The sequence below is a fragment of the Protopterus annectens genome, chromosome 7.part1 (assembly GCF_019279795.1).
Source record: "Protopterus annectens isolate FY-2018-M chromosome 7.part1, PAN1.0, whole genome shotgun sequence".
NCBI classification, from domain to species: Eukaryota; Metazoa; Chordata; order Ceratodontiformes; family Protopteridae; genus Protopterus; species Protopterus annectens.
In genome coordinates, this window is record NC_056740.1 from 142,593,189 (window position 1) to 142,614,104 (window position 20,916).

A 20,916-nucleotide genomic window follows, 5' to 3' on the forward strand; every position below is an offset into this window, starting at 1 on the left:
GTAAGCATGGAAGAATAGCTTGCACTGTGACCAGCGTTCTGCATGAGGTTGTCCTGACTCTGGAGAGTAACATGGTTCCAAAACTGTCAGAACTGAAGGCTCCTGTACTGCCTCAGATCATGAAACTTTCACAAGAGGAAAGGCAAAGATGAGGCATCATCTAATCTTCTCTTTTTTTTCTCTCTCTCTCGCTCTTCCTCTATTTTTTCATCTTTGCCCTGTGAAGGAAAGAAAAGTCCTATCAAAATTAACTTGTTTTGCACTTCTGGACAGAAAGTGGGCTGAAGTTCTTACAAATTTCACAAGAGGTGGTCAAATGTTCTTGGCCCGAGCATAAAACACGTGATTCATGAGTATCTTGGGACAAAACAGAGTGGTCACAGAGGCCATACTTCCTAAAGCCTTTATCCATCAGATCAGAAATGAAAAACAGCTAGTTTAAGTACTACAACTACTACCACTCTTATCACTACTATCTCAACTGTAATAACACAAAAAACAATAAGAACAGAAAGTCAACTTCTGCATTATATTTCAGAGAAACTGAAAATCTTCAGCTAGGTCCTAAGTATCTAATCACATTTTTTTTTTTGCCACAGTGAGAAATGTATAAGGAAAGAGAAAAAAATGATGGGAAAACAGGATCACAAGACAACCCTGAAAAACAATGTACTTATCTGAGCATTCAAAGCATTATTTGTGCTGGCAAATGAGATCTGAGGATTCAGAGGATGCAGGTGCATCATGGGAGTGGGGAAGGAGCTTGAGAGTTGTAAAGAAGCTTTTGATTGATGGGTCAGATCGCTCTAACAGTGAATTTCCTATCAGTTGAAGTGGATGGACAGAATAATGTAAGATATGCCATTCACACCTGCCACATCCCCTCTCTCATTTTATCTTTAGCTTCACTTCTTCCCAGTTTTTGACTTATTTCCTTAATTTCTTTAACAATAACTATTTTTGTACATTGTGCATATTACTATATAGGTCATCATTTCATTACACCTACCGCTAACCTTCATTATTGAACACTTTACTTTATCTCCACTTCCTTTTCCTAACAAATTTAAATGGAGTTGAATGTGTTATAGATGCTATACTGTCTTACAATATTTTGTTTTGCTGAACCTACATCATTTATTAAATTGCACCATAATTATTTTTCTTTTCTGTACTACATGTATTGTAATACTGCAACTATGAACTGTATTTTAAACATTTCTTTCTAATATACATAATTATAAATTGCACTGTATTTGCATTTTCTTTGGAGCTCATCTTACACAGACCTTCACTGAAAAAGGACATTTTTTTGCAAGTCAGACTTTCATGATAATTAAAGGGAAAATAAATAAGTTCCAGCTCTTCTCTTTCCATATTCCACCAATTTCCTAAACTACTTGACCTGTACTGAAACAGACACCCCTAATGCAGAATTATTAGTTATCCCATTTATAAATGTTGTCAATATTTTGTATAGTGTATTAGATATGATTGCTAAGATTAAAAGTATATTGTGTGAATGTGTATGTATACAGCATCTCTAGTATGAATTATCATATGAAACCAAGTTAATTTCCCCCACGTGCAAATATGCAATACCAGATAATAATGTATCCAACGGACTAGGCCATTTTACAGTACATGTTCTGTACTTCCTACTATCCTCTATGCTTACCTTAATATTCACTGCATCTTTAACACAGAGTCATCATTTGTACAGTGTAGCCCTGCTTCCTAGGCCTCCACTGAAATTGGATCCTATCTAGGCAAATCTTAACAACTAGAAATAAATAAATAAATGAAACGACTGCAGTAAAAAGTATATCATGTCTCTGTCCAGCTTTATAAAGATGGATAAAAAATGTAAACTGTATTACCACATACCAACAATTTTAACTTAATTTGCTATATACACTACAAATTGCATACTAGGGCGCACTTCAAAAAAGACTTACTAGATTTAGCTCAATGATTTACACTGTAATAGTACAGGTAAGGCTTCTAGAGTTCAATGCATTTTCAAGAAAAAGGTACCACCTTCCCCTAAAGTACCATGAAATGCTATCCATCTAACTTCCCTGTGAGTTACCCTTGTGTTCTGCAACAGTAGCACTGTAAGGGTGGGGTGAAGGGGACAACTGCCTTGGGCACTGCTTCAGTACTTTTCTGTACTGAAATACTGGTACAGTAAAGCCCTTAAACAAACAAACAAAAAAAAAAACACTGAACTTGAGAGCAGAGGGTAGGGGGTTAGATTTGGTGGAGTGGGATTGGCAGGTTTACTTAGAAAGCTAATCCAAAGACTTTTTTTGACTCATGAGGAGCTGAGGAAGTGGTGGTGCAAGCTGGTGGAAATGGCAAAGGGCACTAGATGAACTACTTACAGCTCTGTTATACAAGTATGCTTGAACACATGAAAAGGCAGAACCATTATTTTCTTTTTAAATAAAAGTAACATTTAGATTTTGTTTTAAATTAAAAAAACAAAACAAACATTACATTATATCTCTCAGTATAAGTTTTGAAATAACAGGCATGTTGTTTTAGCCTTACTTCAGGTCTTCTAGGGTTTGAGCTGTGGTAGAAATAATCTTCATCAACAACGATTTCTGCATGAGGACTCTCCAGCTTTGCCAGACTTATCTGCTTAAAATTATTAATTTCTTCAATTAAACCTGAAAAGAACAGAACAAGTTAGTTTTAGTCTACTCATTCCAGAGTCCAATTACAAACATCATAATACTGGGCAGGCTAAATAACCAATACATGAAGCGTTTGGAACTGAAAATAAATACTGTAATTGGCTGCTTCTGATTAGTAATTCCTTAATGAAAGCCAAGGGCAACTCCTTATAATGTAATAAAATGGGATCTATTCATTCTGTGTAGATTACAGAGTTCATACCAGAGACTCTCCTTCTAAGGAGAGACAGATTTTTTCTATCCGACTGATCTGTCTAGTTAGGTATGTGCAACGGGAGCTATATTTAAGTGTGGGCCTTCTGAGTAAGGAATAAAGAGGGAGAATGAGATCTTATGACCTGGAGGAAAAGAATTTAGTAATTATCTGGGCTACGTAGACAGGTTTCCTGAACATAGTCAAAACATGGTGGCCAAAGAAGAGTTCATTGGCTTTGTATGCATCCAGATCCAGATCTCTAATGATGGTTTGAGGAGGATGTTGTTTATGGGGCAGGTACAGGGATGCATTTATTTAGAGAAGAGAACAATAACACTTTTTTTTTCAGTTAGCTTTAGTCATCGGTCCAGGCACCGTGAGTTCATGAGAGAAAGACCCTTTCGGAGTACATGGTTGTCTCCTGATATGCTCTGACTTTGCAGTAATTAGCAAACTTGGTCAACCATAAGCCCCAAATTTGGCTTTGACATCAGTGAAGTAAATGCTAAAGAACAGTGTCGTCAGTATGAAAAGTGGGGAGGGATAACACTAACTAGTGGAGTATTCTATCTGTAAGCCAATTTGCTATCTAACAAGTTACACATGTCTTATGAATTCAGCTGTGACAATTTTTTTTCTAATAATAACAGAGTCCATCCATCCACCTACCCACAACACAAACCTATTTCCATTTCTGCACAGGGGGTTGGGGGTGTCACTTCCAACAATGACAATCATCTGGAGAAAAGGTTCACACTGCTGGGCGGCTAACCCTGCAGCGATTGTTCTTCCATAACACACACTTGCAAGCACACACACATTTATGGCCAATTTAGCGTGCCCAATCCACCTGCTGCATTGTCTTTGGAATGTGGAAAGAAACCGAAGCATCTGGGGGACAGCCACACGAACAGAGGACATGCAGACTCAGCACAGAAGGCACCCCAGCTGAGAACTCAACCAGAGAACCTCTTGTTGTAAAGTGGCAATGCCATCCAGTTTGCCACTGTGCTACCCCTGAGGAACAGTACTAAAGGCCTTGGCATGATCCAGATAGACAGTATGGACTGATTCACCATTGTCTAGAAACTCTAGGACTTTTTTCAAAAAGAGATATCAATTTAAGTAAGCAGTATCTGCCCTTCATAAAAAACAAAACTGGTTTGGGTCCAGGGCTTGTAAACTGTCAGTATAGCCTTATTTATAAGTTCCATGAATAATACCAGGTGGAGGTTGTTGTACGCAAATGTTTATGAACATAGGCAATGGAAAGCACAAAGTGAATATGATTTTACAAAATCAATGAATGTGTATTAAAATTCAGAAGAGTATCAAAACAAAATCTTTCTATGTTTTTAGTAACAAAAGATGTGTAAAGTCTAGTAGAACAGCAAAGAGTGATAATGTAGAAAAAAAATACAATCTCCCTTATCAATACCTTAAAATAAAATCTTACTAATGTTTAAGAGTAGCCAAAACTGAGTCTTGATGCAGAGAAAGCATCTGACAGAGTAAGCAGGGACTTTATGAATAGAGCAATGGAAACATTTGCATTCCCTGATAAAATTCTAAGGTTGATTAAGAGGATATATCAGGGATCAGAGGTGAAAATTAAAGTGGGTGGGGGTCCTCTCTGATAATTTCTGTTTAAGCAGAGGAACCAGGCAGGGGTGTCCTCTTTCCCTTTTGTTATTTGCATTATATTTAGAACCTCTGGCAATGAAAATAAGGAATTCAGAAATTCAAATATATAACTGGTATGGTAGTCAAGAAAAGCTCTCTCTATTTGCAAACATTATTTCTACCTGATAAAACCAGAAAAGGACATTTCAGTGTTGTGGAACATTTTGAGGCAGTTTCAAATATTTAATTATGTACCAACACACAAATTAGTTCAGCAATATCCATATTTATGGGGACATAATAAAATGAAGTTAGGAGTATGAATTAAAAAGGATTCTGGTGTGTCAGCTAAGGATAAGTGGGGAGTGGCTAAACAAAAGATAATACAAAAATTGAGAAATTGGAAGCTTCGTTTTAGATATGGACAGTAAGATACAAGGAGTTAAAATGATTTTTGTCCCTTTTAGTTTTATACACAGGTCAGGCATATTTTTATTAACCACAGGAGAAGTTGTCGACAGCAATTAATAAAGAGCTGAAGGATTTTATCTGGGAGGGGAAGATGACGAGAGTCAAGTGAGCTAAGGTGATTCTTCCAACAGAACAAAGCAGTTTGGGATTACCTGATTTGAAAGGGTATTTCAGAGCTACACAGTTAAGTCTCCTATCTGCAGCACAAGCAGAAACCTATAAGTCAAAGTATAAAGGGCTAATAATGAAACAGAAGGAAATCTCAAGAAACAAGGAACGACTGGGATTTTGGATACAGATCCTTAAGGAGAATAAGAATAACCATACAGAATATTACATTCAGAAAGTAGCAGAAAGTATTCTAAGAAGTAAGCCAACAAGGGAACGGAGAAAGGAGATTCTGCCGACAGGATGACTGCAATTAGGGATACAGACAATAGACAAGAGGGGGCTGGAATTTATTGCAGAAAAGAACCAAGGTATTGGGAGCAAATAATTACTGAGGTAAGGTAACAGAATGGGAAGAGGCCAAGAATTTATTTAGACTGCAGGCTGGAGATTGCCTTCCCTATCAAGGATCAATATCAGAGTACAGGCAAAGAGAAAGAAATTGGGGGATCTTAAGCGAAAGACCCGCACTGGTACAGTTTTTGGTAGAATCTAGAACAGAAGTCGCTGTTAAAAAAGGAATAATTAGTAGACCACACAAAATACTGCATGACAACTATAAAAGTCAAGAACAAAAAGCTAAAGAATAATACCAACATAGTTATAAAATCTGCTGATAAGGGAGATGCTGTTGTTGTACTTAGCAAAGAGTTTTATAACAAACAAATAGATCTGTTGCTATCTGACAGACTGACTCTTCTTCAGCTGTCACCACCAATGGTGAATTCCTATATACAAAAAGTGCACAAATCTTTATTTAACATGGAAAAAACTGGTTTGATAGACCATGAGCTGCTGATAATTTTATATATACAACATCCTACTATCCCAGTTTTTAAAGCCTGTTTTTGCAGTGGTGGTGCTGCGGTAGCGTTGTCGCCTCACATTAAGACATTGTCCTGTTTGATTTTCAGCTAGAGTGTCTTCTGTGTGGAGACATGCATGAATGGGCGTACCTTCATTGAAGGTTGTGTGTCAGGGCCGGCAACTCGGCATGTAAAAATCTACTGTGCCAATCATTAGCAGACCAGAGTTCCGCTGTGGCAACCCCTAACAGTGAAAAGCTGAAAGACACAACAACAACAACAACAACAACCAAAAATTCATAAGGATCCCAAAACACCACCCATGAGACCCTTAGTATTGCGTAGGGGCTGGATAACAGAAAATATTTCTGTTTGGTTAGAATGCACTCTTAGACCAATGTTACAAACCTTCCCTAGAATTTTGAAAGATACTGCTACATTTCTGGAATCATTGGGTGTTTATTTACAAGAAAACAGTGACATTTCCTATATGTTTGCTAGTTTAGATGTAAATAATTTGTTTACTGTCATAGAAAATCAATATGGCATTATTGCCATAGAAGAAATACTGAACAAAAAGGTGAATATACATATAGATGAAAATATATGGTTATATTACTTATTAAAGCTAGGATTAGAGAACAATGTTTTTCTTTGTCAAACAAAGTATTATTGTCAGAGACAAGGTATAGCTATGGGTACGCCTTGTGCCAACACATATGTTAACCTAGTCCTGGCATACTGGGAAGATATGGTGACATTTGAGGCAGCACATAATTGGAAAGACAAACTTTTCTTTTATAATAGATTTGTGGACAATGTTTTATTTTTGGGGGGGTGGGCACCATATCAGAATTAACATCCTTTGTCAAGTATCTAGAGTCCACTACCAGCTTCTTCAGATTTTCATTGAATTATTCTAGTTCAGTTATTGAATACCTGGACATTAGTATTATTAAGAAAGAAAATGGGGAGGTAGAGACCTCACTATATAGGAAGCCTTGTTGGACCAACAGCATGCTTAGATATGATAGCATGCACCATAGACATGTATTCCAACACATAGTCAAGGGACAAGTCTGTAGAATATCCAGACTTTGCACAAATGAAAATTTATGCAGGAATTGGACTCTTTAAAGAATAATTTTCAAGTACGAGGTTATAGTAAAAATTTATTAAAAAAGCAAATGTCCAACAGCAGTCTCTTATAGAAAACAAAGTGCAAAACCATGGTTATACAGAGGTAAAAAAATGGCTTAATAAGGTAGATGCATGGGTCCAAAAACCTAATGAAGGTTTGAAAATAAGTTTACTCAATGCTAGAAGTCTAAATCTCAAAATGCACTCACTTGAGGCACTCCTTAAAATGGAGAACATAGATGTCTGTGCAGTGACTGAGACCTGGTTCAAGGCTCCAGAGAGCACCCCTGCATTAAAAGGCTATAACTCATGCCACACTTTTCAGCCATCTAGCCTGGACCAGAACACCAAAGGCGGTGGTGTGTCCATATTCATTAAGGATATCCACACCTCCAGGCTAGTTGCTCAGCATAATGCAGCCAAGGTTATCCAAGTGCAACTAACTCTGGGCAAAACTGCAATCCAAATTGTAGCTTGCTACAGATCCCCCACTATGCCCCAGGATTCCCACTCCTCTTTTCTCGATATACTGGAAAATACTAGGGTTCAAGCAAGCACCCTAATATTGGGCGATTTCAACTACCCCATCATTAACTGGGAAAACTACTCATGTACCAACTCCTTCGCTCAGCGCTTTCTGGAATTCATAAATTCCAATGTCCTGGATCAACTTATCCACACCCCCACTAGTGGCAACAATATCCTAGACCTAGTCATCACCAACATGAGTGACCAGTGTTCCACACCTGAAGTCAACTCGTTAATCACCCTAGATATCCACATCCCACCCCCCCCATTAAGGAAACCACGGTAAAATATTTCTCCAAAGCCAACTTCATGCTTCTTAAGACAGAAGTGGTAAACTTCATGATGCCCATGCAGATGGACAATACAGTTACGACTGCTGAATCCTACACAAATGCACTCTATAAGCACTTACACAAGTGCATTCATCGTGCTATCCCAAACAGAACCAAGATGCTATCCTCCAAAAAAAGGAAGCCACTCTAGTGGTCCCCTGCCATAAACAAACTCTACAACAGAAGGAAGAAATTGTTGCAAGAGAGTAAAATCCCATGAGTGGAGGAGCTCCCTGGTCAGCCTCAGCAAGAAGCTGAGATCTCTTATAAGATCCTCCAAAGCTAGCTATGAAAACAAGATTGGCACTGATTCTAAGGACAACCACAAAGCATTTTATAGCTATGTCAAGAATCTCCATGGCAACACCCAGATCTGCTCTGAGTTACAGCACAATGGCACAAAAATTACAGAACCAACTGATATTGCCAACATCCTGACAGATAGGTTCAGTGCTAACTTTACCCCACTCTCACCCCCTAAAGGGCCCATATCTATACAGGAAGAATGCTGAGTCCCTGTAATCACAACTTCACAGGTAAAAGCAGCACTCTCTAAAGCCAAAAAATACAGCATCCATGGGACCAGACAACATCCCAGGCTGCGTTTTACACAAACTTCAGAATGAACTGGCTCCCCACCTAAGCATCATGTTCAATCATAGCCTCACGTCAGGCTTTGTGCCCACTGAATGACACGCAGCAAAAGTTAGCCCACTCCACAAGGGGGGAGCCACCACTGATCCTGGGAACTATCGCCCTATTAGCCTGACGACCCTCGTCTGCAAGGCCATGGAACGTATCATCATGAAATTCATAAACAAAGACATTGGAAACCTCCAAACTCTGGACCCCACCCAGTTCGGGTTTGTGAAAGGCAGATCTTGCCTCCTGAACCTGGTCAATTTCTTTGAGGCAGTCACCAAAGCCGTAGACGAGGGTAAGGTGGTTCACACAGCCTATCTTGACCTCGCCAAGGCTTTCAACACCATCCCCCATTCTGGAATTATAGCTAAACTCACTAAACTAGGTATAAATCCCTATGTCACAAGATGGGTTGCTAACTGGCTCACTGACAGAACCCACACTGTAAAAGTTGCAGACTCCAAATCTGACTTCAAACCATTGACAAGTGGAGTACCACAGGGTTCAGTCCTGGGACCTCTCCTGTTTGGTATCTACTTCTCTGAAGTACAGGCTAACACAGAAGGCCTCTGGCTAATGAAGTTCGCAGATGACTGCAAACTAGGAGCTATAGTTAAGTCTCCAAATGATGTGGACATCCTACAGAAGGGCCTCACTGTGTCAGAGCCATGACCTTAAGCTTAATGCCAAAAAGTGCACTGTTATCCCCTTTGATAAAAACTCTGTACCCATGAACTACCACATAGGCGTCTGTCTTCTTAACACTGAATGTGTGATAAGAGACCTTGGGACCCAGGTGGACAGTAGTCTCTCCTTTGATAATCACATTGCCACAGTAGTCAGGAAATCCTTCTACACAGCACACCCCATCACAAAAGGGTTCTCATCCAGGAAAAAATAGGTTATTGTTTCCCTCTACTCGACACTCATTAGACCCATTATACAGTACAACGCCCATTTTGGAATGTACCTCACAAGATACCTGCAGCGGCTGGAAAGGCCACAGAAGTACCTCACAAAGAGAATTACTGGCCTCAAACAGATGCCCTACATTGATAGTCTCAAAAAACTCCAGCTTTATTCTGTAGCATATCACCTACTCCGAGATGATCTCTGCCTAACATATAAAGCTATGTCAAACCCAGAGCTGTTAGATATGCTGCACCTAAAGAAATCCCAATCCCTCCGAGCTACATGCTCTAGGGACCTAAACCTTGTCACTACAATAAACAGGACTTGCTGGAGAGATAGATTCCTGTCCCAGAGACTTCTCATACTCTGGAACAAGCTACCCATCTATGTCAAGCAAAGTTCCTCATTAACACTCCTGAAGAAAAATCTTGATGAATGGATGGGAAATAGGAAATACACCCAGGGGATCACTTCTGTGGCTCTGATCGAGAGGGACACAGGAAATTAACTTTCTTGGGTTGGCGTAAGCCAGGGAACTTTGCTGGCTAGGCGTACTTAGGCCCTTGGGCCAATAACCTAGTACCTACCTATGAACATTCAGTAATGATATAAGTGGTATATGTAATATAATTAGAGACAACTGGAGAATTCTTTTAACAGATGAGAATATAAATAGAGTTGTAGGGACACAACCTAGATTTATTTTTAAAAGAAATAAAAATCTGAAAGATATTTTGTGTCAAGAACCTATGCATTTTAAAAATTCAGGCATTAAGAAGAATGGAACTTATCCATGCCTACATTGTAAAGAGGGTAAGCACATTCTACAAGGGAACTGTTTTATATACCTCAGGGCCAACAAGAATTACTTTTTGATTATGTATGCTGACTGTAACACACAAAATGTTGTCTATATTGTAAACTGTCAACAGTGTACTGCATATTATGTAGGAAAAACAAATTGCAGATTAAAAGACAGAATTTTAAGCATCTATCAGATATAAGGATAAGAAAAGAACACAATGCACTGTACAAGAATATAGAATTGCATAGTGATCATGTATTTGTTTTTATGGTTATATGTGTTGTAAATAGAAGTCAAAGAATGGGTGACTTGTATATTAAACTGAATACAAAGAGATAGAATGGATTCTTAGACTGGGAGCTGACAAAGCCCCAGGATTAAATGATGTTGTCCCTTCAAAACCAGCTCTAGCAAAAAGGAGGGTAAATTACTGATTTTTATTGGCTGTGCTGTACTATAATAGATGCTATGTTTTTACTAGTGTTTTATCATCTGATGAAGGGATTTACCTGAATGCGCTTATGATACTGCTTTTATTGTTTTAATAAAGTGAAGTTGCTTCATATCAGCGTGGTAGCACTTGCCCCACTTCTGGATTTATTTTTTAACTATAAAAGTCAATCAAAGGAGGTTATAAAGGATTGGGAAGAGAGACTGGATAAGCAATTCACAAAGAAAGAAGGGGGGATATATGTATGTCTCCCAAATATGCATCAAATTCTAGATGATTTTGGATCTTTCCTTGGAAGTCTTTTCATAGGTATTTTTATACCCCAAGTAGACTTCAAAGAATTTTCTTGAGGCAGACAGCAAATGTTGGAGGTGTGATGGGGAAGAAAGAGGTAATTGGGAACATGTTTATGGAGTGTGATGAGTTGGCAGACTTTAAAGATTTCCTGCAGATTACTGTCAGAGATACTGGGTGAACAAATTGGTCTAACTAGGGAAATATTTTCTGAGCTAAGATACAGAATCAGAATTGCCTAGGCATAGTAAGGCCTTACTGAATCTAATCATGATGGCTACCAAAAAACAGTTACTAGAAAATGAAAATCAAAGTCTAAACTAACTGTACTAGAAGCATTGAGTACAGTAACAAGAGATAAAACAACTGCAACTGGGACCTTTAGAAAAGGGTAGGAGCAAGGGCGGCCACTGTGGTGCAGTGGTTAGCGTTGCCGCCTCACAGCAAGAAGTTCTCCAGTTCAATCCTTGGCTGGGATGCCTTCTGTGAGAAGTCTGCATGTCTTCCTTGTGGTCACGTGGGTTTCCTCTGGGTGCTCTGATTTTCTTCCACATCCCAGAGACATGCTGTAGGTGGAGTGGACACTCTACATTGGCCATAGGCATGAGTGCGTGCGTGTGTATGCCTTCTGTGGAAGGTTGGGCATCGGGCTGGCAACTCAACACTGTAAAACTCCATTGCCAATCATGAGCGGACAGGTGATCCGCTGTGGTGACCCCTAACCGGGAAAAGACAGAAGAAGAAGAAGAAGAAAAGGGTAGGAGCAAATTACATAGAAAAACACTGGAATTGTGGGAACAACATATACAGAGGAGGAACGAGCTTTAAAAGAAGGCAGAATTTGAATGAGTTAAGTAATGTTCGACTGAAAATGACTGGACAGATTATAAGTGATATACAATGTTTGCAACTAGAATTATGTCAATATCGTTTGTGATGTATGTTGTGTCTTTCGGCTTATCCCGGTTAAGGGTCGCCACAGCGGAACTCCGGTCCGCTAATGTTTGGTAGTGGATTTTTACATGCCGAGTTACCAGCCCTGATGCACAACCTTCAACGAAGGCACTCCCATTCACGCATGCCTCCACACAGAAGACGCTCCAGCTGAGAATCGAACGGGACAACGTCTTGCTGTGAGGCGACAATGCTACCGCAGCACCACTACCGCGGATTGTATCGTTTGTGATGTATAACATTTGCAAATAAAAGTATGTCAATATGGTTTGTTTTATTTATATACATGTATGATTACCTATGTCATAACTGATAATTTTATTAAAGATGTTTCCTGTTTTAAAAAAAATTATAGTCAGATTCCAAGCAGTACTTTATTTTTTTGTGAGAGGGGGAAGGACGTTGAAATGATTATCCATGCTAGTAGCAATATATATAATATGTATAACAGACTGCTGCAGTACGGACTATGTTCTAAAACACCATGTATTATATGGGGCACTCAGATCATGCTCCAAAATGAGTGGAAAACAGCTTTGATATACTTAAGTGTGGATTTCGGCACCTAGCTATAACTGGCTTGTTATTGATACATGCTGACATAAGATTCTAGTTGTTATAAAAACAGCAGGAACTCCCATTGCCTGAGAAAATACAGCTCACAGTTTAACACGTAATAGTAAAGTACATCAGGAGGATTCATCCTGCAAAAAAACAGGACTGAACTAATGAACATGTTTATGAAACACATTTCACAACATATAGAAAATGCTGCTCCCACTAGAAACAATAACAAACGATGTAAATGAAACAGGATTCACAGCAGAAAGAAAAACAAAAAAAAAAAAAAAAAAAAAAAGAAGAAGAAGCTTAACACAAAGAAGACAGCTTGTGATGCAGGAGGAAACCACAGATGCAATATCTCTGAACAGCTTCACCGCATCTCTTAACTAGTTTAAAAACTGCAAGAAAATGACAGAATACATTATTACTACAAAATGTGTAAACCCTGAAACAACAGTAAGCTCAATGTAATGTAAGTCATCAATACTTTAATAAATTAAATATACTATACATAGTAAACAAGCTTTCAAGTATCTACTTTTAAAATAAGTTCATAGACAGACAAGAAAAATATTGTCTCTCTCAAATATTGGTAAGCTCCATATACTACTAAACATTATGATGCAGTCTATCACAGATTAGCAGTGTCATTGGCAGAACAAGTAACACACTTGCCTTTGATACTGGAAGACCAGAAGACTGAATTTATTCCCATTCTAAGTGTTTGGATTAATCCTTCAAATGCTAATGCATCAGTGCAGCTTAAAGGGGGTTGAGGGGAACAGATGCACTTCTGAGTGTGCCTTCTTTTGAATGAGATATTAACTCATTACATCCAAGTGACGCCTCCAGATGCATCTGCAGTTAACTCCTGCTGATGCCTCCAGGTGTCAAATATTGCTTATTCATATTTGTATCAATAATTCCAAAACCATGACTTGTAGGAGGTTTTAAAACATTTCATCTTAAAGCTTACACAATGGCAAAATCAATTACACTAATATTTGACCTCTGTCTAGTGCACATAAATAGATATTAACTGTTTTTTATAATATTAATTTATATAGATATAATGTTTACATTTTTCTAAATAATTCAACAACCAAGTAACACAGACAGAACTCTCTAGACTCGTATGAAAGCTCTCAGATAGATAAATAGAATGCTGTTGACAATGTGTGTGTAACTTGAGTGGTTGCTGAGATATTGTAAGTTGTTTATAAAATATGACAAATGTAATACTTACTGCATTTACTGTGACTTATTAAATTTGGTTTAAGACCTAGAACATAAGAATACTACCACTATAAAAGTAGTTTGTAGTGAAGAGTTTGCAGTTTATACCTCTGCGGTTCCAGAGCTGTGAACATCTGTTTCAAATGTAAGGACATAAATGATTCTGTCGCAAACTTCCTGAGCTCCATTGGAAAGAATGAGTTAAACCAAGGTCCTATCTGTCTGAGTTGGTGGTAGCTCAAGCAGGTGTAAACACTCCAACATTACTTCCTGAAAAAGAGCCCTGACCAAATTGTCAGTATGAAAATCACCTAGGGTCTCCCCAGAAAAAAGGTCACTGGCCTAAGGGGACTAACTGGGTCAACAAAATGTAAATAATTAAAAAAATAAATAAATAAATAAACAACCAGTTAGCAATGCATGGAACACTACAATTGCACACTGAATTCAAGACGTTAAGTAATTTTAATTACTACTTTTTCTTTTTTCTGGTCTCCCCTTGGGACATAATTTTCCCCAGACTGAGGTTCAGTGCCCCATGTCCATGCAGAGTCTACCAGCTCATGTTCTAGAACCCCCAGACTTACTCAGGTATCTCTGGGGCCAGCTGTGGCTCCTAAAGGCATCCTGGGGGCTCTGCTATTTTTATTTCTGATCCTACCTCCCATGCTCACTGATTCATCTGTGAGCATGGGAAGTAGGATCGGAAACAGAGATAGCAGAGTCCCCCAGGATGCTCACTGATTCATCTGAGGGCATATTCCCTCAATGGACCACACTCCCACCTGAGATAGGCAGGCCCATCTGTCCCTGCTACTCCATTAGTCACCTGAATCACTAATTGAATCTGTGTCAACTGTACCATAGTTATTGCTTTATCCCCCCATGCCACTGGCGCAGTTACTTTTACAGTTGAGCTCTAGTCTCATGCTACAGGTCATTAAGTGGAATTAAATGGAATAGCAAGTGTGGCATCTTCATAATTTTAAAAGACGTAAAACACTTTGCTGGTACATAAAAAGTGTGTCAGAGTAAACTGACTTGCTATTTTTCTGACAAAAAAACATCTTTAAAAGTTAATTGTGTTACAGCTTTCAAGACTGGAAAACACTTTGCTCTCCTACAGTTTTTTTCTCTCTCATACTTCATCAGGGCAGTTAAAGCTGCCAGTACCACACAGAATTATGACTTTTTCTCTGATCATAACTTAACTCATTATGTGTTATATACATATCGAGATTCACCACTTAAGCTTCATTTCTTTCTGATGTTTGTGATTTTCTTGACATCAATGTCTTGAATACGTACCACATTAGCAATGTTACTAATGGCTTGTGTTATACATTCTTAACATCATTTATCAAAAACATAAAATGCTTATCTTTGAAGTCCTTACTGTAAAAATATATAAATGGTAGGTCACTAGGAGTAACAGATGATCTAATCTAACCCAGTTTAACTATTAAAGGTATAAATCACAAGAAGAAAAATTAAACGGTTCTGTAGAAAGAACATTAATAGAAACCAGGTGCAATATATTTTATTAATCAGGTTTTGGTTTTAATCTGGACAGCTACAAATCTAGAAGATAAGTCCTCAAATAACAGCAGTACAGCTAACATGATAATGTTATCCAAATATCAGAGATCAAGTATGTAGGGGATATAAACATCAACATTTATATTCACAGCTAGCCAGCTCCATGGCATAAAGAGATGAAACTGTGACTATGACCAAGATTAACTGGGCTAAGTTAGTAGTCTGAGCTTTGGAGAAACTGGTGTGGGAGAGAGAGAGAGAGAGAAATAATGGGGCTCTTCTCCCACAGTTGCACAAGGAACTAAAATGGTCACAGATGCTAAACCCAAACAGACAGGGTGTACTCACTGCACTAAAACCATGTCTAAGTTACAATACAAACATTAATGCACTATAGCTGAAGGACAGCCTCAAGTTGTGTCATTTGTCTCTTTAGATTCCTAGTGTTGATCATTGTTACCATGACAATGTCTGAATTTGAGTTTGGGTTTGTTATGTTGCTCATAAGTTGGTACTAGGCCATCGGCCCTAGGGCCTATACAAGCCTAGCCAAAACAATTCCCTGGCTATTTCTTCCTACACTATTTACTTCCCTGGACCCCTGTCTAGCAGGGCGACTGACATGATCCCTGGGGTGAATTTCCTTTCCCCATCCAGTCGTCAAGGTTCCTTTTGAAGAGGGCCAAAGAGGCACTCTGCTTGAAATGTATGAGCAGTCTATTCCAGAGTCTGGGGAGTCTCTGTGTCAGGAACCTATCCCTCCAACATGTTTTGTTTATTGTGATGACAATGTTTAGTTCCCTGGAGCATGTGGCTCTGAGGGATTGGGATTTCTTTAAGTGTAGCACATCCAACAGCTCTGGGTTTGACAAGGCCTTGTATGTTAAGCAGAGATCACCTCTGAGTAGATGATATGTGACAGAGTATAGCTGGAGTTTTTTAAGGTGGTCAGCATAGAGTATCTGCTTTAGGCCTGTGATTCGTTTAGTGAGGTATTTCTGCAGCCTTTCCAGTTGTTGCAGATGTCTTGAGAGATACATCCCAAATGGGGCATTGTATTCTATAATGGGTCTAAATGAGGGATGAGTACTGTGGGACAATGACCTCCTTTTTTCTGGATGAAAAGCCCTTAGTGATGATGTGTGCCATACAGAAGAATATCCTGACTGTTGTGGTGATGTGGTTATTGAAGGTGAGACCACTGTCCACCTGTGTCCCTAAGTCTCTCATCACACTTTCGGTGTTTAATGTACTGCCACCTATATGGTAATTCATGGACGGGTACATGTTTTTTCCAAAGGGGATAACTATACACTTCTTGGCATTAAGCTTGAGCCCATGGCTCTGGCACCAAGCATCTGTTTCTGTAAGGCCCTTCTGTAGAGTATCCACATACTTTGGGGGTTCAATAATGGCTCCCAGTTTGCAGTCATCTGCGAACTTTGTTAGCCAGAGTCCCTTAGTGTTGGCCTGTACTTCAGAGAAGTAGATGCCAAACAAGAGCGTTCCCAGGACTGAACCCTGAGTTACTCCACTTGTCACTTGTCTGGAGCTGGATTTGGAGTCGGCTACTTTTACAGAGTGGGTTCTGTCAGCAAGCCAGTTGGCAACCCATCGAATGACGTAGGGATTAATGCCCAGCTTAGTAAGTCTATGATTCTAGAGTGGGGGATGGTGTCAAAGGCCTTGGCGAGGTCCAGATAGGCTGTGTGGACTGCCTTATCCTCGTCCACGGTTCTGGAGACGGATTCAAAGAAGTCAATCAGGTTCAGGAGACAAGATCGGCACTTCACGAACCCAAACTGGGTAGGGTCCAGTGTTTGAAGGCTGCCAATGTCTTTGTTTATATGTTCCATGATAATACTTTCCATGGCCTTGCAGACCAGGCCCGTCGGACTGATGGGGCGATGGATCCCCCCTTGTGGAGTGGGATAACTGTAGCTGTGCACCACTCAGTGGGCACGAAGCCTGAGGTGAGGCTATGATTAAACATGACACTTAGGTGAGGTGCCAGTTCATTTTGTAGCTCATGTAATACACAGCCCGGGATGTCATCTCGTCCCATGGATGCTGTATTCTTAGCTTTGGAGAGTGCACTTTTTTTACCTGTGTGGCTGTTATTACCGGAATGTGGCAATCTTCCGCTACTGAGATGGGCCGTTTAGGGGGTGAGAAGGGGGTGAAGTTGACACTGAATTGATCTGCCAGGATATTGACAATATTCTTGGGATCAGTATATGTAATGCCAGAGCAGATCTGAGCATTGCCATTTAGATTCTTGACATAGTTATAGAATGCCTTGTGGTTGTCTTTGAAATCTTTGGCAATTTTATTTTCATAACTATCTTTGGAGGATTTTATGAGGGATCTCAACTTCTTACTGAGGCTGGTAAGTGAGTTTTTTGCATCCTGGGATTTTCCTCTTTTCTGCAACAGTTTCTTCCTTTTGTTGTAAAGTTTGTTTATGGCAGGGGACCACCAGATTGGCTTCCTTTTTTTGGAGGAGAGCATCTTAGTTCTATTTGGGATGGCACAATTCATGCATGAGTGGATGTGCTCTTACAGTGCCTTAGTGTAGGATTCAGCCGAACTTTCAGTTCCCATCTGCATGGGTGTCATGAAGTTTGTCACTTCTGACTTGAGTAGCATGGTTGGCTTTGGAGAAGTTTTTTATGGAGGTTTCCTTACTGGGGGATGGGGGTGGGATTTGGATGTTAAGGGTGATTAGCTTATGGTCAGACCTGACCAACGAGGGGGTGACCATAGGTGTGGAGCATCGATTTCTCATGTTGGTAATGACTGGGTCTAGTGTATTGGAGTCCCTGGTGGGACTATGGATTAGTTGATCCAGGGCATTAGAATTTATGAATTCCAAGAAAGTACAGTTTTGTATCTACCATAAATGTAGATGTTTGAGTGCTAATACAGCTGCAGTCATAACAGAGGGGTTTTCCTGCCGTCAGGCGGGTCCTTGGTCGGCCGAATTCCAAAGTCTAGGTCTGGCGTCGGATGTCGTTGCCTCTTCCCTGACGTCAGTGCGACAGGGGTATAAAAGAAACAGCCGACGCCATTTTCTTCAGTTTTTCTTGCCCCAGATGTCAGGTGCCCCCAGAAGGAAGGCAATACATAAATTTATGTAATAATGCAATGCAGTATAATCAAAAAACAGTAGTTGCAAGCAAATACACCATAAAAGAATACCCCAATCAGGTTGTATGAGGAAGAGTTAGCCATTAGGCCTGTCCCAGAGGGGAAGGAGGGAGGGAAACCTGGACTGCAGCTGTATTAGCACTCGAACATCTACATTTATGGTAGGTACAAAACAGTACTATGTTCATCGTGCATACAGCTGCAGTCATAACAGATGGGTAGAATACCAAAGCTAAAAAGGGGTGGTAGGCACTAGGTGGAACTAGGAGGAGCCAGGATGCCCTGCAAGACTGCAGTGGCAAAGCCTGCTCTAGATTTGGAGTATAATGGTAGGTGATAGTGCTTGGAGAAAGTAAGTACAGAACTCCAAGTGGCAGCTTCCAAAATATCTTTGGTAGGAACCCCCCTGAGGAAAGCTGCAGAGGTGGCTGTGGCCCTTGTGGAGTGAGACCTGATGCCTGCAGGTACAGTTTTACCATGAAAAGAGTAACAAAAGCGTATGCAGTGGGCTATCCATTTTGAGATTGTCTGTTTGGAAATAGGCTTCCCTTGAGCTCCTGCAGCATAGGACACAAAGAGTTGCTCTGATTTTCTGAAAGGCTTTGTTCTGTCCAAATAATAACGTCGCTGTCTATGAATGTCCAAGGAATGTAGTAGTTTCTCCCTTTGTTTTGAAGATTGGGGTAAAAGGTAGGTAAGTGGATAGCCTGATTCAAGGCTACCCTGGATACTACCTTTGGCATAAAGGAAGGGTTGGCTCACAAGGATACTCTGTCCTGATGGAAAATGATGAAAGGCTGCACAGCCATGAGGGCTTGTAGTTCCAAAACCCTGCGAGCTGAGGTGATAGCCAGCAGGAAGGCTGTTTTCCAGGACAAATATTGCAGTTCTGTTGAGGCAGCTGGCTCAAAGGGAGGCAAAGTAAGTTTTTCTAGAATGAAATTGAGGTCCCAAGCAGGTACTGGATGTTTCCTTGGGGGTTTTATATTCTTAGCCCCTCTGAGGAACTGTCTTAAGAGGGGGTGAGAGAATAAAGGAGGATCAGTGTTGTATTCTGCAGAAATGGCTGAGGCATGGATTTTGATGGAGGAGAATGAAAGTCCTCTGCTTAGCAGCTCAGCTAGGTACTGTAATATTTGAGGTAAATTCAGTATTCCAGGGTTCTGGCCCTTTTTCTCATTCCAAGCACAAAACCGCTTCCATTTTGCGGAGTAGGCTTTTCTAGTAGAAGGTCTTCTGGCCTCCAAAAGGACATCCTGCACCTCCTTGGAGAGTAGGGTCTGTTGTGTTTTTAAGGAATCTTCCATGCGGCTAGATTGAGTGTTTTTAGCTGACTGTGAAGAGTTTTGAAGTTGTGCTGAGTCAGTAGAAGAGGCATTAGAGGCAGGATCCATGGTGGGGAATGCGTCAGGCTCCTCAGGAGTGGGTACCAGTGTTGTCTTGGCCAGTCTGGAGCAATGAGAATCATCTTTGGTCTGTCTGCTCTGGTTTTTAATAGAACTTTGGGCAGCAGAGGAAGAGGTGGAAAGGCATAAACTGTCATTGTTGTCCAACTGAAAGAGAGTGCGTCCACTTTCCAGGCCTGTGGATGAAAGGTCATTGAGCAGAATTTTGCCAATTGGTGATTTCTGTGGGAGGCAAAGAGATCTATGTCTGGCCTTCCCCATACTTGAATTATCTTTGAAAAAACTTGAGGATGCAACTTCCATTCGTGTGGATCTGTCATATTTCTGCTTAGATTGTCTGCCAGTGTGTTTTCCTTGCCTGGCAGAAACTGTGCTTGAAGCTCGATTTGCAATTCCAGAGCCATGTTCCAAAGAGACATGGCTAGCCTGCATAGGGGGTATGAATGGGTTCCTCCCTGTTTGTTTATGTACCACATTACTGTGGTGTTGTCTGTCCTTATCAATAGCTGGCCTGGATGCAGCAGGTCTTTGAAAGCTGTAATAGCATTTATTACTGCTAGCATTTCCTTTTGATTGATGTGTAGGTGCTTTTCTTTTTGGGACCATTTGTCCTGAATGTGTCATGTGCGCCCCCCAGGCGTAATCCGAGGCGTCTGTTGTGATGACTTGATTTGCTTGAGGCTTGCAGAATGGTAGACCTGTGTTTCTTTGGCATGCTTGAGCCCACCACAGAAATTCCTTTTGAAGACATGGAATCAGTGGTATTATTGTTTCCAAACTGTGGCTGTGTTGAGACCATAGGTTTTTTAGGTACAATTGAAGTTTCCTCATATGCATCTTTGCACATGGGATTAGTAGGATGCAAGATGCCATGAATCCCAGAGCCTGCAGGATTTTCCTTGCAGTCAGCCTGGTGAAAGTTGCCAGTTTTCTGAAGTATTGAGTTAGTTGCCCTTGTTTCTCTGGCATGAGGTAGGCCATCTGGGTGTTTGTA

At 40.2% G+C, this 20,916-nt stretch overlaps 1 protein-coding gene across 2 annotated transcripts in view; it reads right to left on the minus strand.

Annotated features, from left to right (window-relative positions):
- The window catches only part of TMEM43 (transmembrane protein 43), an 881,455-nt gene that overhangs the window by 331,396 nt on the left and 529,143 nt on the right, over window positions 1–20,916 (minus strand). For both annotated transcript variants that reach the window (XM_044078600.1, XM_044078601.1), the window contains exon 8: window positions 2,557–2,678. In XM_044078600.1, coding sequence (XP_043934535.1) covers window positions 2,557–2,678 — 122 coding nt within the window. The remainder of the gene's footprint in view (window positions 1–2,556; window positions 2,679–20,916) is intronic.